Source organism: Macadamia integrifolia, chromosome 2, assembly GCF_013358625.1.
Source record: "Macadamia integrifolia cultivar HAES 741 chromosome 2, SCU_Mint_v3, whole genome shotgun sequence".
NCBI lineage: Eukaryota > Viridiplantae > Streptophyta > Magnoliopsida > Proteales > Proteaceae > Macadamia > Macadamia integrifolia.
In genome coordinates, this window is record NC_056558.1 from 29,256,637 (window position 1) to 29,272,396 (window position 15,760).

At 37.8% G+C, this 15,760-nt stretch overlaps 1 protein-coding gene across 1 annotated transcript in view; it reads left to right on the top strand.

The window, feature by feature from the left end:
- The window catches only part of LOC122061898 (WD repeat-containing protein 11-like), a gene marked incomplete at its 5' end in the record, with an annotated part of 36,255 nt that extends 32,150 nt beyond the window's left edge, over positions 1–4,105 (top strand). Inside the window, 5 exons of the mRNA XM_042625435.1 lie at positions 1,356–1,500; positions 1,631–1,723; positions 2,239–2,312; positions 3,104–3,157; positions 3,252–4,105. Coding sequence (XP_042481369.1) covers positions 1,356–1,500; positions 1,631–1,723; positions 2,239–2,312; positions 3,104–3,157; positions 3,252–3,555 — 670 coding nt within the window. The remainder of the gene's footprint in view (positions 1–1,355; positions 1,501–1,630; positions 1,724–2,238; positions 2,313–3,103; positions 3,158–3,251) is intronic.
- Between the last annotated feature and the right edge of the window lie 11,655 nt (positions 4,106–15,760).

Below are 15,760 nucleotides of genomic sequence, written 5' to 3' on the forward strand. Positions count from 1 at the left end.
TTCGAGAGTTAACTTGAATAAACGAATGGAAGCAAAACAATAACTATTTGAACACAAAACAATAGCTTTTTCCATATCTTAAGAAGGGAAGGGCAGAGTTGGTATTTGTAAATATCTCAAGATCAAGCCATCAGAAAGGGCCCAATTTTGAATCAATCTCCAAATTAGGGTTTATGAATGCCAAGTCAAAATTTGAGTTCCATTGGATGGCTGAATTGCTTAATCCGAAAAAACGTGTGACATCCAACCTTCTAGAAGACTTGAAGAAAATTCAAGGAAAACCTGAAAAACAATACTTCTTGTTGGATGAAGAAGATGATGAAAGAATAAAAGGAAAGAAGGATGGAGATGGGATAGATGTGGGTGGGATGGCTATCTCAGCTATTGAAGAATTTTCTCTCAGAATTTTGGGAGCACAAAGTTGCAATTTCATTCATAAATTCGTGTTTGTTGTAGCCCCTTACAAACTTACATAGAAGACTCAAAACAGACTCAAATACTAAAAAGGAAAGGCCTAACCTAATCCTTAATTAATTGGGAAACCTAAATGAACTAGGAAACTGAAATACCAAAGAAAATAGACTCAAATAAGGAAACCTACTTAGCTTAGGACTCAAGCTATTTGTCCACCAAAAACATAATTTGACTCATAATAAGACTCCTAAAAGACACTTAAGACTCTAACATGGAGTTGGACTCAAACAAAACAACCAAAACATATCAAGACTTAGGATTCTAACTAAACTAGTGAAGTAAATCTCCTTTTCCTACTTTCTACTCATATTTTAGGCTCATTAAAGTGGCCTATTATAAAGAAAACCCGTGGGATCAAAGGCCCAAGGATCAAAGGCCCAACACCTACATAACCAATCCAAGGCTTATTTCCAATAAAATAAACCCTTTAAGTGACTTATCTGCATCACCCCCTTGAAAAAGTCCCCCCTGCCCCTCCCATCCCAGCCCCCCATTGGTTGAGCCGCTAGCTCCAGGAAAGCTAGTGGTGTGCCCAACCTCCTCCCCTAATATAAATTTTCGTAAGATTGAATATATTATCTGAAGATTCAAAACATCTCAACTATGAGATTGATTCCAACCATCCAGTGGATGAATATGTTTTTTTTAGAGGGACTATCAGCAATAAGTATAATGAGCCATTCTGAACACATGGTCTATTGTTTGGGCAGCTATGGTTCATTGCACAGCTCTCCAGGGGTAATCTGTTTTATGTTAAGAGTCTTGTCTGTAAATGCTTTCTATTGGGCCAACGTAGAGGTTCGTAAACTGTGGTAAGTAGGCTTCATGGTGTGGTTTTAGAGTCTCTTTGATGACTTTCTGTTACATTGTATAATCTTCAGGCTTGTCTCAGTTGGGAACCTTGAAGCTGCAGTTTCTTTGCTACTTTCTACCCCACCAGATGACGCTTATTTCTATGTCAATGCTCTACGTGCAGTTGCTCTTTCCTCTGCCGTGTCAACATCTCTTCATGACCTTGCTGTTAAGGTGAAACTTTATTTTTGAATTGCAAATCTTCTTGGTGCTTTAGGTTCACTATCTAATTGGTGATTAAAGTTTAATTATTCTACAGCTTGATATAAATTTGAATTCTTTCTGGACATTGTGTTCTGTTTAGGTTGTTGCAGCCAATATGGTGAGAACTGATAAGTCATTGTCTGGGACGCATCTTCTGTGTGCTGTTGGAAGATACCAAGAAGCTTGTTCTCAGGTTAGGTTCTATATGTTAAGGGAAAACTTTTCTTTCGTACTTATTAATCAAATTTAGAAGTGCATGATTCAGATCTGGGTTCAACTTGGGAACTAGGATGTCATATGCTTAATCAGATTAACCAGAATATTACTTGCATGTTTTATTTATAAGATTCTGATTGTAAATTTGTATTTTCATTTTTTCTTAAGATTTTCTGCAGCAGATTTGGGCTTCTTTGGGTTAGGTTTACTCTGTTTCAAGTCTACCTGGAGCTTTAGCTGGTCAAGTATTTGGTATCATACTAGATTCTGTTAGGGCTGGGTAATAGTTATTTTTTGACTTGAGTTATGTAATCAGCAGTCCAAGTGTGAAAACCAGTTCTACAGCTGTGGCTCATACAAGTCTATGTCACAGTGTCAGGGGTGGTCAGATTATAGTTGGCAAAATATTATAGCTTTGAACACTTGGATTGTGATATTGTACTTGGTTAGACATTGGGCAATTTTGTTTCTGATAAATCAATTTCTCTGTAGCTACAAGATGCTGGATGCTGGACAGATGCAGCAACTTTAGCTGCAACACATTTACACGGATCTGATTATTCAAGGTTTACTTTTTCTCTTGATCATATTTCTGTCAAATTTTCTGCTACTATGTAAATTTAAATTTCCGTCAGAATTTTGTTTTCTCTTGGTTTTTGGTGTTTGATACTGCCACTCATATCTGAATGACAAATTGGAGAAGTGGTTTTGAAACTTGTCACAAAGCAGGCGATGAATGAGGGAGGAGTTGTTTCAAACTAACAATGCATGGGACGGAAGGAATTATTTTAAAAGTTTTTCACAGGAATAATGATTACAAATATTTCAGTCATTTTTTATTTTCTTTTATTTCTGAATGATGTCCACAAATTTCGAACTTCTAAACATACCGTGTGCAGATGGGATAAAACTGTTTAAGAACTTTTCACCAGAGAAATCTGTTTGGTAAATTCGCACTTTGCATGATGGATGTGAGCACTTGCATTTTATGGCTTGCTTTGAATGGTTGTCTATTCGACATTGTTACTATAGGGCTTAAATAGAAAACCTGGATAGCACTTAGCAAGTATGCATATGCTTTTTGTCACTTGAATATTTTGGGAGATAATTTGAGCATAAATTTAATGTGAGAATATTGGCAAATTCATGTGGTATTCAAGTCGAAATAGAAAAAAGTATCAGTTGCAATTTGGGATCTTTATTCAGTATGTAATTTTTGTATTAATGCCTAGGTGATTGGATAAAAAGTTAGTCCTGTGTGACAATTGAAAAGTGAGTGTGTGATCATTTAATACTGTGTTACATGAAAGCACATGATTAACTGAAGAATATTTCAATTTGGATGTTAATCATGCAGGGTTTTGCAGAGGTGGGCTGATTATGTCCTTCGCACTGAGCATAACATCTGGAGGTACCAACACCCTCCTAGGGTTACCACCCTTGAACTTCAGCCATATATGTGTCATCATTTGTGAAACTCAACTGTTGTCCTAACATTTATGTAGGGCTCTGATATTGTACATTGCAGCTGGTGCATTGCAAGAAGCATTAGCTGCACTTCGTGATGCACAGCAACCAGACACGGCTGCCATGTTTGTTCTTGCTTGCCATCAGATCAATGCTAAGATTAGCTCCAAATCAGAAAACCCAGATGAGCCATCAAAACCCTCTGCTGAGGGCAGGCAATCCTTCATCTTGCCTCACCTGAACCCAGGACATGAGGATGTGGTTGCTGTCAGTGAATATTATGGACAGTATCAGAGGAAATTGGTACATCTATGCATGGATTCACCACCAACTTTTGACTGATAAACTGCAATGAGTGAAATCCATCGATTATTTCTGCTGGTTTTTCATTGCAGCCAGATAATCCAAGACCAGGGGAAGAATGCCAATATTTGCTTACCAAGCTCTTAAGCAGGTGTTGTGAAGCAGGTCCTTCCCAAAGCACATTGTTTTTTACTATATCCAAGGGAAAAACTGGCAAGAAGCGGAACCGACACATCTCCTGATTTCCTTGGGGGAATAATGTCCAATGATCAACAACTAAAGTCATCAAGCTCTGTATCCCGGGGTTGCTGCAGCAATAATGTAAATGCATTCTGGTAAATGGTTGAGTGCTCCAATTTTGTACAAACAGTGATTTGGGATTGTATTATGTTCCCCAAGTAGATTTGAAATGTTTTGATGAGCTTCAGGGAAAATTTTAGTTAATCCAGTAGGTAGTATAGATTTCTTTCCCCTTCCTTTTTCTCTGGATTTTTGGGCTTTAGTGTCCACAGTGGCTTCGAATGGTTCTCCCGTATAGTTCATTTTTACATCGTACATGGAGTCTGCCTTCGCTGGTTCCCCATTATTTGTATGTGATTTTGTGTATATGGTATAATGTTAAAGCTTTATGCATATTGATGTGCATAGGAACGTGCCTGGCTCAGAATGGCTTTCTCCTTACCCTCATGACCTAGGAAGACTTAAGGCCCTAGGCCAGGCATTGGGCTTGTTCATCTTAGGGACGATGTTACACATGCCCTAATTCAGTCAAATTTGAACTTTTGTGATAGGTCTCACGCCGGATGTTGTCAATGATTTTTGATTTGCGGCAATCAATTATTTTGAGAGGGAAATGATGACCCTACTTGCCAATATAAGGCTTGCCTGAAGAACTACAAATGATTCAAACATTCCAAGCCTATGCGTAGAGTGACCTAGCACCTCACTACTTGAATCCCCTCACTTGTTGGAAATTTATGGGAAGACCTTGCACACATCCATAGGCAAACCTCCAAGTGATTGGCAATGGCAAGACAGAAGGCTGTCAAACACACCACTAGGATGACCATCAGAAACAGCACTTGAATCTGGTGACCTCAATCCAATGTTGCTTATTGTATTGAAATGGTTCAAATGCTTGTGGGTCCTACTACACACGTTGTGTCAAGCTCCGATGAACCCCCCCCCCAATTACATTAGACCTTTCCCCATGAATTAACACATCCCGTGAGTCTAAGGTGGTGGACCCACGTGACCCAACCCGTGGCTTTAACCCATTTTGGTCCTGAACAAGCGCGTAGGCAAACAGGGTTAAGGTTACTGCAAGATTCTATTTTCACAAAATCCATTCTAAGTTTATTTTAAGAATCAAAGATGATAATGGCTAGGGGAAGAACAATTGTTATTTCGATTGTTCTCTTTTATCCAAATCGTTTTATTTATATGGCATTGTTTTGAGTAGAGAGAGACGCTATCTTATCGATCTATGCTTTAGAAAATCACTTTTGGATAATTTTTGTTGATTAGCTTTAGTCATCTATCCTAAATTCCATGGATTATGATTATTTCTGGTGTTTACGCTTTTGGATGATTTCCGTTGGTGCGCTTTGTTATGTAATCCTAAATTGCATGGATTATGATTATTTCTGATGTTTACGTCCTAGAAGTTTAGCTGTTATATAATGACTCAGGGGATCTCTGTTGAGATTTCTCCCATGTTTCTTATTCATTTTTCTATTGGGAGCTTTGAGTTTTTAAGTAACTTTGACCTTGTTTTAGGAGGTGTTTGCAGTCTGGTAAATCGCTACTGAGGAAGCTGTTAAGGTGAATTTCTTCTTGTCTCTTCTTTCTTCTCTATCTTCCTTTCCTTCTGCCATTCTAGTTGGACTGAACCCATGTTTTTTATTTTTTCAATTTCCAATATAGTGAATCTGTACAAGTAGCAAGCATATTTTTTTCCCCGTGGGAGGAGTTAGGAGGGGGGGGGGGTTATTGGAAAAGGTCTCATGTTGAAAAAGTTCAGTAATGAAGTAGGGATATAAATAATGTAGGGGTGAAACAGGGTCGGGTTGGGCCGGGTTTTTTAAAACCCTGACCCAATCTTGAATCCCCATTATTGGACCCGGGCCTCACCCAACCCTAACTCAGGGCTTGGAAAATCCAACCCTAACCCGCCCTCAGGGTCGGTCCTGGCTGACCCTGATTAGCCCTGATCATCAGATGCCCCTCGATCTTCTGAACCCATGTTCATGTTGTAACCAAGGATCTTGCTGATCAATGGCACAAAGCAATAGTGCAACAGAAACAACATGAAGGGAAAAACCATCGAAGTGTTGGATGTTGGTGTTCTGGTGAACTGCGTAGGGGTTGCTTACCCTTACGCGAGGTTCTTCCATGAAGTGGATGAAGAATTGTTTAAGGATGTGATTCAGATCAACGTGGAAGCCATTAATAGGACTATCAAGGTTGTTCTTCCTGGGATGATTCAAAGAAAGAGAAGTGCCATTGTCAATAAAGGGTCGGGTTCAATCACGGCCACACCTTCGTATCCGCTTGTCTCTGTTTATGCAACCACCAAAGCGTAAGTGTTCACTGCTTCTTTAATTGGGGATCTAATGGTTAAAAAGCCCTAATCCTAATTAATGCCCTTGCTACTTCTCCTTCTTCAGCACGAAGCGAGAATCAAAGACCCAAATGTTTCCTATCACGAACCATATTGTTAAGAATAGTTTGAGGAAAGTCCTAGATTTGTTCATCAAATGTGACCTATTTACAAATTGCAATAATTAAGGAATCATGAATATCTAATGGGATTTTACTTTGTATATTGAAAGGAAGAAAGATGAGGATCATTGTGGAGTAAATATCTGGATTCTTCATTGCTTCTTTGTTGTTCTTACATGGGAGAAGGAAAGAGAGGTGAAGATAACTTACCTATAAGGAGGACCTACCACCGAAGCACAAAGAGAAAGAGTTGAAGCCTTGAAGGGGTGGCGGCTATGACTGCTACAGGAGAAAATGGAAAGGTTTAGGGTTTGCTAACACATTATATAAATGAGTGTTAAAGTCAGGGTCGGGTTGGGCCAGGCCGAGGCCTCAACCTGGGCCCGACCCAACCCTGACCCAGGGTTTCAGTTTTTCCACCCTAACCTGCCCTCAGGGTCAGAAAACTTGGCCCAGACCCTATTGAGCTCAGGGTGGGTCCCTATCGAGCTCAGGCCGGTCAATCAGGCCGAATCCGCCCTAAGCCTGAACAAGGTCTAGGCCAAGTTTTCTGACCCTGAGGGCGGGTTAGGGTTGAAAAACTGAAACCCTGGGTTAGGGTTGGGTCGGGCCCAAGTTGAGGCCTCGGCCTGGCCCAACCCAACCCTAACTTTAACACTCATTTATATAATGTGTTAGCAAACCCTAAACCTTTCCATTTTCCATTTTCTCCTATAGCAGCCATGGCCGCCACCCCTTCAAGGCTTCAACCCTTTCTCTTTGTGCTTCGATGGTAGGGTCCTCACTATAGGTAAGTTATCTTCACCTCTCTTTTCTGCTCCCATGTAAGTACAACAAAGAAGCAATGAAGAATCTAGGTATTTACTCCACAATGATCCTCATCTTTCTTCCCTTCAATATACAAAATAAAATCCCATCAGATATTCATGATTCCTTAATTCTTGCAATCTGTAAACAGGTCACATTTGATGAACAAATCTAGGACTTTCCTCGAACTGGTCTTAGCGATTTAGTTCGTGAAAGGAAACATTTGGGTCTTTGATTCTCGATTCGTGCTGAAGAAGGAGAAGTAGCAAGGGCATTAATTAGGATTAGGGATTTTTAACCATTACATCCCATTTAAAGATGTAGAGAACGCTTACACTTTGGTGGTAGCATAAACAGAGACAAGCGGATACGAAGGTGTGTCCGTGACCGAACCCGACCCTATATTGACAATGGCACCTCTCTTTCTTTGAATCATCCCATGAAGAACAGCCTTGGTAATCCTATTAATGGCTTCCACGTTGATCTGAATCACATCCTTAAGCAATTCTTCATCCACTTCATGGAAGAACCTCGCGTAAGGGTAAGCAACCCTTGCGTAGTTCATAAGAACACCAACATCCAACACTTCAATGGCTTTTCCCTTCATGTTGTTTCTGTTGCGCTATTGCTTTCTGTTGATCAGCAAGATCCTCGGTTACAATATGAATATGGGTTCAAAAGATCGAGGGGCATCTGATGGTTAGAGCTAATCAGGGTCAGCCCATAGGGTTACATTTTCCAGGCTCTGAGTCAGGGTTGGGTCCAGCCCGGGCCCAATAATGGGGATTCAGGGTTGGATCAGGGTTTTAAAAAACCCAACCCTGTTTCACCCCTAGTTACATCATAATAAAATGTTCTAATTTTATAACCATATTAGGCTCCACATTTCAATAGAAGGATAATGTACAATAATTGACAAATTTCATCCCATTTCAGAAATGTTCTTGGATGGGCCTTCTTCACTCCTTTTGTCTTGCGTTGTTTTCTCATTTTGAGGGGGTGGGGAAGAGAAATATTAATGTAAGATCGAATCACAAGTTATCTAATCCTAGGTAGGATCGTTACCAAATTAAAAAGAAAAAAATCAGATTCGAAGACAGATAGGATGAACAAAACAGAAAATAGATAATGAAGGGAAGAATGGGGGTAGGGCATTGACTATCTCAGTCTGGGTCTCTCACCCTCAGTTTTTCTCAGCTGATGATTATCCTTTCTCAGGAATAATTTTGCAGAAAGTAAAAATAAACTTCCATTTAATCAAATTCATGTTCAATGTTGTAGCCCATTACAAACTTATATAGAAGGCTCAAAACTGAATCAAATACTAAAACAGAAAGGCCTACCCAATCCTTAAATAATTGAAAAACCTAAACTGACTAGGAAATTGAAATAATAAAGAAAATAGACTCAAAACAAAACTCTAACTAAACTAATGAATTAAATCTTGTTTTCCTACTTTGTACCTATTTTTTAGGCTCATTAAAGTGGTCCATTACAAAGAAAACCCATGGGGTCAAAGGCTCCACACCTACGCTACCTAACTCAATGTTTATTTTTAATAAAATAATCCCATTAAGTGACTTATCTGCATCAATTCTCCATCACTTAAAAAAATAGACCTCAAGTTTTGAACATTAGAACAACCACCTTGGTGTGATGAAGGTTAAGCTGCAGTCCATGGTAAAACTCGGGCAACTCCTTGTAAACTTGAATGTAATCATAAAGGCAAGGAGTATGTTCTTCAAGATACTTCAAGGGGATAATAAACTCTACATGCTCCATTTCAATGTCTTCGGATGTGTCCATCGGGTCATCCACATATGAATCTTCAACTACCACATCTATTGGCTCTGTTTCTTGTTGTAAGAGAGTGATATCAACAATGTCTTCGTTGGTCAAAACCTCTTTGTAAGCCAATGCAAGTAATGATTTGCTAGCTTGCGTCCCTTTGCTTGTGCTTGTGTATGCTAAGTATTCCTTGGTTGATTGTTTGTCAAGAATAGGTTATAACAATTGTTGACACTTGGCTTGGGTAACCTTCAGTTTAAATTTCATGGCTGGTATGTTAAGTGGGTTGAGGACCATTGGCTTTCCTTTGTGAACAAATAAGCATTGATTTTTAGTACCTCCCACCAACACATTGTTGTCATAAGTCCATGGGCGATCAAGTAGGACATCTATTAGCACCATAGGGACTATATCACACCAAACATCCTCTTCACATTCCTCCAATTTTAGCGGCACCAAACACCTTTTGTTAAACTCTAATGTATTGTCTTTGATGAGTGAAACCTTATATGGTTGTGGGTGGGGTTGATTTTGTAACTTTTCTTTGTTGACAAAAGCTTATGATACGACATTTACACAACTCCCATTATCCACAATCACTTATGTTGTCAAAGGCCCACTAACTACTGGAGTGTAGAAAATGTGATTCCGGTGCCAATCCTCTCCTTTTATTCTTTGCACCTAGAATTTTAGAGACTACATTAATATCGTGGTGAGGGCTTTCACTCTAGTCTTCAATTTTGGCATTGTGTTTATCTCCTTTAAGTGTCCAATCACCCTCAAATTGCGGCTCACATACTAGCACTGCTAGATCTGATTTGATAATAATGACAACTGAGTTTGCTTTGCCTCGTTATGGACGTAACTTAGCAAAATGGCCACTGATTGCAATGGTAATATCGAATTCTTGTATTTTCTTCACTAGTCATGCCAACTTTGTCTTTGTTCAGCGTAGTTTGTGTGGCTCTGGCACTAATTAATATAAGATTAAATAAAAAATGATCTAATCCTAGGTAGAATTTTTAGTATATTTAATAAAAATCAGATTTAGGAACAAATAGGATGAAAAAAAAAACAAAAAATAGAGAATGAAAAGAAGAATGGGGGTAGGGGAATGGCTATCTCAACCATGGGCCTCTCACCCACAGCTATCTCAACTGTTAAGAAATGTCTTCTCAGAGTTTTGGAGCAAATTTTTTGTAATTATTGATTATTCTTTTGTATTAAAATAAACTTACAGCAGTGCCTCTTTTATAGAGGGTCTAACTCATACTCAAATATGGCAAGATATAGTGGGACTCAAATAAAGTAGGACTCAAGTAAAGTAAGACTCAAAGTAAGACTATAAGACACTCTAACTAGGAGGACTAGCTTGTCAGTAGTCTGAGCCCTTCTTACTCCTTCTCTATTGGTCTCACTTACAGAGAGATGTTCAACATGATATTCAACTGTCATACTTGTCAACTTGCTAAAGGAGGAAAGAGTAATACATGATTATACACAACACTACCTGTACGCACGCACATTGGCTAGACATAAGCATAGATTTTGTCCATGGTTTACCATCAACGCGGGAAAGGTACAGTTCCATCTTTGTTCTTATGGCCCTTTGATGCCAATAATATAGCCAAGATCTTTTCAATGAAATAGTGCATATCCATGGTTTTCCACAGTCTATTGTCTCCGATAGAGAGTGAAGTTCATGAGTTATTTCTGGAAGACTTTGTGGATGAAGATCAACACAAAATTGAAGTTCTTTATGATATTCCATCCCCAAACTGATGGCCAGACTGAAGTTTTGAATTGAAGCCTCGGAAATTTACTTCATTGCCTTGTTCACAATTATGGGAAGACCTGGCTCTATATTCTATACATAGCTTAGTTTGCGTATAATAACTCTATCAACCAAACCTTAGGTCACACTCCATTTAAAATTGCAATTGGTCTCCAGCCTCAGTGACCGGTTGATATGGTTCCATTGCCACCTGAAACTCATGTGAGCATTGAAGCATATGAGTTCCTTCGATATATCATGGAGGTACACACTAATGTTCGTCGTCGCATTGCCGTTAGTCATAAAAGTTATAAAGCTACTGCTAATCGGCATCACCACTATGTGGATTTCCAACCTAGTGACATGGTGATGATTCGGATTCTGCCTAAGCATTTCCCTCCTGGTACCGTGCACAAGCTTCACCCTCGGAATATCCCTTACAAGATTTTAAAGTGTATTGGTATCAATGCCTATATATTAGAATTACCTGCATCTATGAAGATCAATAGTGTGTTGACGATTTTACACTCTATATAGGTCATCATTCTGACGAAGGTGATACACCAATTTGTGACCTCCATGACCGATTTTATTGAAGATATCTTCGACAACAAGTTCACTATGATTCGTGGTGGAAATGGTTACTATTCATTCATTATTCAATGGAAATGACGACCCATCTTTGATGCTACATGGATCCATGCCAAAGACTTTCAACGCATTGATGTAGACCTCTACGAGTGTTGCATGTCATTTCTCCATTCATAGAAAATGAATGATTTTAAGAAAGGGGAGCTGATGTAGGTTAGTCCAGCAGCAGCAGATTTGGCTTTACCTATCAATGAAGGAGGAAGAAGGTCTTAGCCTACTAATGAGTTGGTCCTCCTAGTTAGAAGTGTTTTATAGTTTTACTTTACTTGAGTCCCGTTATGTCTTGAGTAGGAGTTAGACCCTCCATAAAAGAGGCACTCCTATAAGTTTTTTAATACAATTGAATAAATAATAACTGCGGTAAATTTGCTCCAAATATTATAAGAATGAATCCCTCAACACCTGAGATAGTTGTGGGTGAGAGGACCAAGGTTGAGATAGTCATTCCCCTACCCCCATTCTTCGCTTCATTCTCTATTTTCTATTTCGTTCATCCTATTTGTCCATCAATCTGATTTTTATTGAATTTACTAAAGATCCTACCTGGGATTGGATCACTTATGATTCAATCTTACATCAAATATGTCATAAAATTAACAGAACTTTTTCATTCCTTTATCTAGTTCATGGAATACTCCTTTTGACTTTCTCCCATTTCATGAATAGGGAGTTCTGAACCAGATTGTGAAATGATTAAGACAATACTTATAAACCATGAGTATTAAGATTCAAAAGTTGAGGTCTTATTTCTTTGTGAAACCCTTTTATTTTAAAGCTTGGAATATGGATTTCGGATAGAGGAGATATATTTACACAGTAGTTGTTTAGCATCTTTCTATGGTTCCTAACTTTATAAGAAAAATAATAATGGTCTCTGTAAAACCATTCAAAAGTACGTTCGGATCAATAGTTGAGCATGTAATGATTAATTTATTACATTCACAATGATACATAAAAATCTATTTTAAGATTTTCTCACCAAACAGAGCAAAACTAATTGAGCTTCCCTTTAGGTCTCCTTTGGTCATTATGGTCAACCTCTTTTTGGTCTATTAAGACATAAAGTATTGGGAGTTTGCCCTGTTCTTACATAGTTCTGAGTTATCTACTTAGGGAGTTTTGAACCAGATTATGAAATGGTTAAGACAATACTTATAAAGCATGCATGTATTAACATTTAGAGCCATGAGAATGTTCTAAAAGTTTGAGAAACTCTTATAAGAGAATGATCAATTAGATAATTGTTATTTAGGGTAATTTATAGCGCCACTCCCTAGAGAATGCCATTATTAGAGAAACACTCCTTGCATAATACCAAATTATACTCAGACCCCCTACTGTTAATCGCTGTTACAGAATATACCTTATATGTTGATGTCTGTTATTATATATTTTTCTAAATACCAAAATACCCTTGAAAAGTGGAACTACCTAATATACCCTCTCATAACTCCTCATCCCCCAAATCGATACCCTATTCTTCATCCCCAAATCCTTCATGATTTGAGAGCGTCGACGATCTACCATGAAGAGTAGCGGCAGCAGTGACCAACAGTGACGAATGTCTATGCACATGTTTCCCAAAATCGAAACAGCTTCTTCCCCAAATTTTTGTTTCCAATCTCTCCTCTGTTTGATGTCTTTTAGTGTTATATCTTCTCCTTCTTAGCTCGTTTGCCTTCAAGAAGTTTTTGGAATTTTGGAGCCATGGAAGGTCCTGCGTACGATCCTCGAACCGTCGAAGAGGTTTTTAGAGATTTCAAAGGACGAAGAGCTAGCATAAGCAAAGCTCTCACTATTGATACTGTTTATTTTATGTCACTTCGCATTTTCTTTATCATTTTTTTTTTTTTGTGAAAGGATTTACGATGTTTTTATTTTTTTTTTCTTTGAATTTAGGGCTTTCGTTTCCTTCCTGATAACCCTAATGTGTTTGCGGACTAGAAAAGAGAGCCCAATTTTACAATTTTAGTAAAAACCCAAAAATAAAAAGGAAGAAAAACAGAGCCTGTGCTCTATAGTCATAGCAGATTTTCCGATTCTCAATAATTGGAAACACCCAAACAAGAATTAAAAATGAAACAATTAAGGTTTTTTTAGTTGTACCTAACTTATTTTGGTATTTCTTCAGTCAAAAATTTAAATAAAAAAAAAATACTGAAGACCAAGATGGTGCAATGGCGATGAAGAAGAAGAAGAAGCAAGAGAGAAGGGGAAGAAAAGCTATGTTTTCTAGCTTTTTGCTCGGTAGCTTCTTGGGGTAAAGGATAAATAGAAAGGGTATAACAATCATTTCAACTTTTCACTTAACAGTGACTGACGCTAGGGGGTCTGAATATAATTTGGTATTATGAAGGAAGTGTTTCTCTAATAATGGCATTCTCTAAGGGGTGGCACTGTAAATTACTCTTGTTATTTATCCAATCATTTGGTGGTTTTTTAAAAACTCTTCTCATATTGCAAATGATTGTTATATAGTTATTCTTACCATACAATTTTGTAATCAAAGAATGTCACAGTCACAGTTAGAATTTTAATAGATGAAATGTTATATTTCAGTATGTATTTTACTTATAATATGTTACTTTTATAATTTAAGTATGGGACTAGGGGTGTCAGAAAAGCCTCGTCAACCCAAACCCGCCCTAGCTCGCTCTGAGCCCAAACAGGGCTTGGGCTGACTTTTCAGCCTATTGGGTGGGCTAGGGTTGACAATTTCAGGCCCGAGAAGCCCAAACGAACCATGTATATTAGGTACATAATGATATAAATATGCTAATAATTAGAAATGAATACTTATAGAAAAAGGTCTGTAAAAAGTTTTGTTTTTCACAATCTAAATATATAAGAAAACCTTAGTCTTTGGCCTTTGCAATCTATATATATATAAGAAATATTTAGTCTTGGACCTCTGCAATGTATCAAGATAAAGCAACCAAGTAGCCAATAGTATTGGGCTGCCTCGAGCCCAATCCAATTAGGTTCCATCATGGCTGGGTTGCGTTAGCCCGATGGATTGGGCTTGGGCTGAGATATCCCAGCCCAACCTAGGGCTGGTCTGGGCTTGGGTTGAGTTAAGAGACCTTAGGGTTGAGTTTGAGTTTGAATTTTACAAAAAAAACCCAGCTCATTGACACCCCTATATGGGACTTTAGCTCAATTGGTAGAATACTTGTTGTGTGGAAAATGATTCCATATCTCAAGAGGATGGTGGTTTGAATCCACCAAGTCCCTTGTTTATATTTTTATATTGAATGCTTTAGCATGACTACTACTTTTCTATAGGTAGTTCCTCAAAATAAATATTTTACAGTTATCTCCTTCCTTTAGCATGGTTACTACTTGTTACAATCTCTAAGTGTTTGATTTTTTTTTTAGCTGAATTAACTTCCAATGGTGTTTTGGGTCTTCTATGTCTATTTTTAGTCTTTGGATTCCATATATTCTCTGTAGTAATTTTGTGGACAGAAAATGGCAGACTATTCACTTGAGTTATACATCTATTGGCTTTCCTTGACCACACTCAACCTTGAGATGATATGAGGAATATATATATATATATATATATAAAAGGTTCCTGGTGAAGAGACTAGCACCTGAAGCTCCCAAGGATGTGCCTCTGCGAGAACATATTGCCATAGTTGTAAGTTGGAAGGCGTCCTTGATGCTATAAGAAGTCTTGACATTAACAAATGTCTGAGAAGAGATAAGTGAAAGTGACTTATTCATATTGATTTACAAATATCATTTTATTTTATCAATACCCATGATTAATATTGAAATTGTTCTAAACTGTTTTCTTTCTAAGTGGTTTTTTAATTCCGAAAATGTTCTTTTTTTATTTATTTATTTTTTGCAAATAAAATTAGTTTTCCCGTTGGTTACCATGTAGTAATCACAAGTATTTTGACATAAATCTGAAATATAATTACTAAAAGTGTTAAATAAAAAAAAAAAAAAAGAAGAAGAAGAGAGAAAATAAAAAAACAAATCGTACTTTGAAAAGTATATGGCAACCAAATAGTTATTCAATTCAATTTTGGATGTTTCCAAATGATATACTTAGGGTAACCAAACAGTTTTTTAGGATGATTCAGTTTACAGAATCACTACAGACCAAACAGTTATTTTATCATGAATACAGTTCAACAAAATGTCAATCTATGGGATTACATCCATTATAGATCCATGTCTCTATAGATTTACTAAATCAAATATGCCCTTAATGTGTTCCCTCATCTGGCCTTGTCCAATGTCCATGTGACTTAGAAATCTTATCCTTTTCAGGGTTTAAAAATCTAGAATTGGGATTGGGATCTAAATCCTTTGTTTTTTTGAAACTAGCGGCTCAACCAATGGTAGACTAGGATATAAAAGACATGAGATCATTTCTAAGAGAGAGAGAGAGAGAGAGAGAGAGAGAGTGGCAGGCAGGAGGACACCCCAGCAGCATGGCCAGCCCTTTTCCTTTTAATCCCTGATTTTATCCTTCTACTCTAA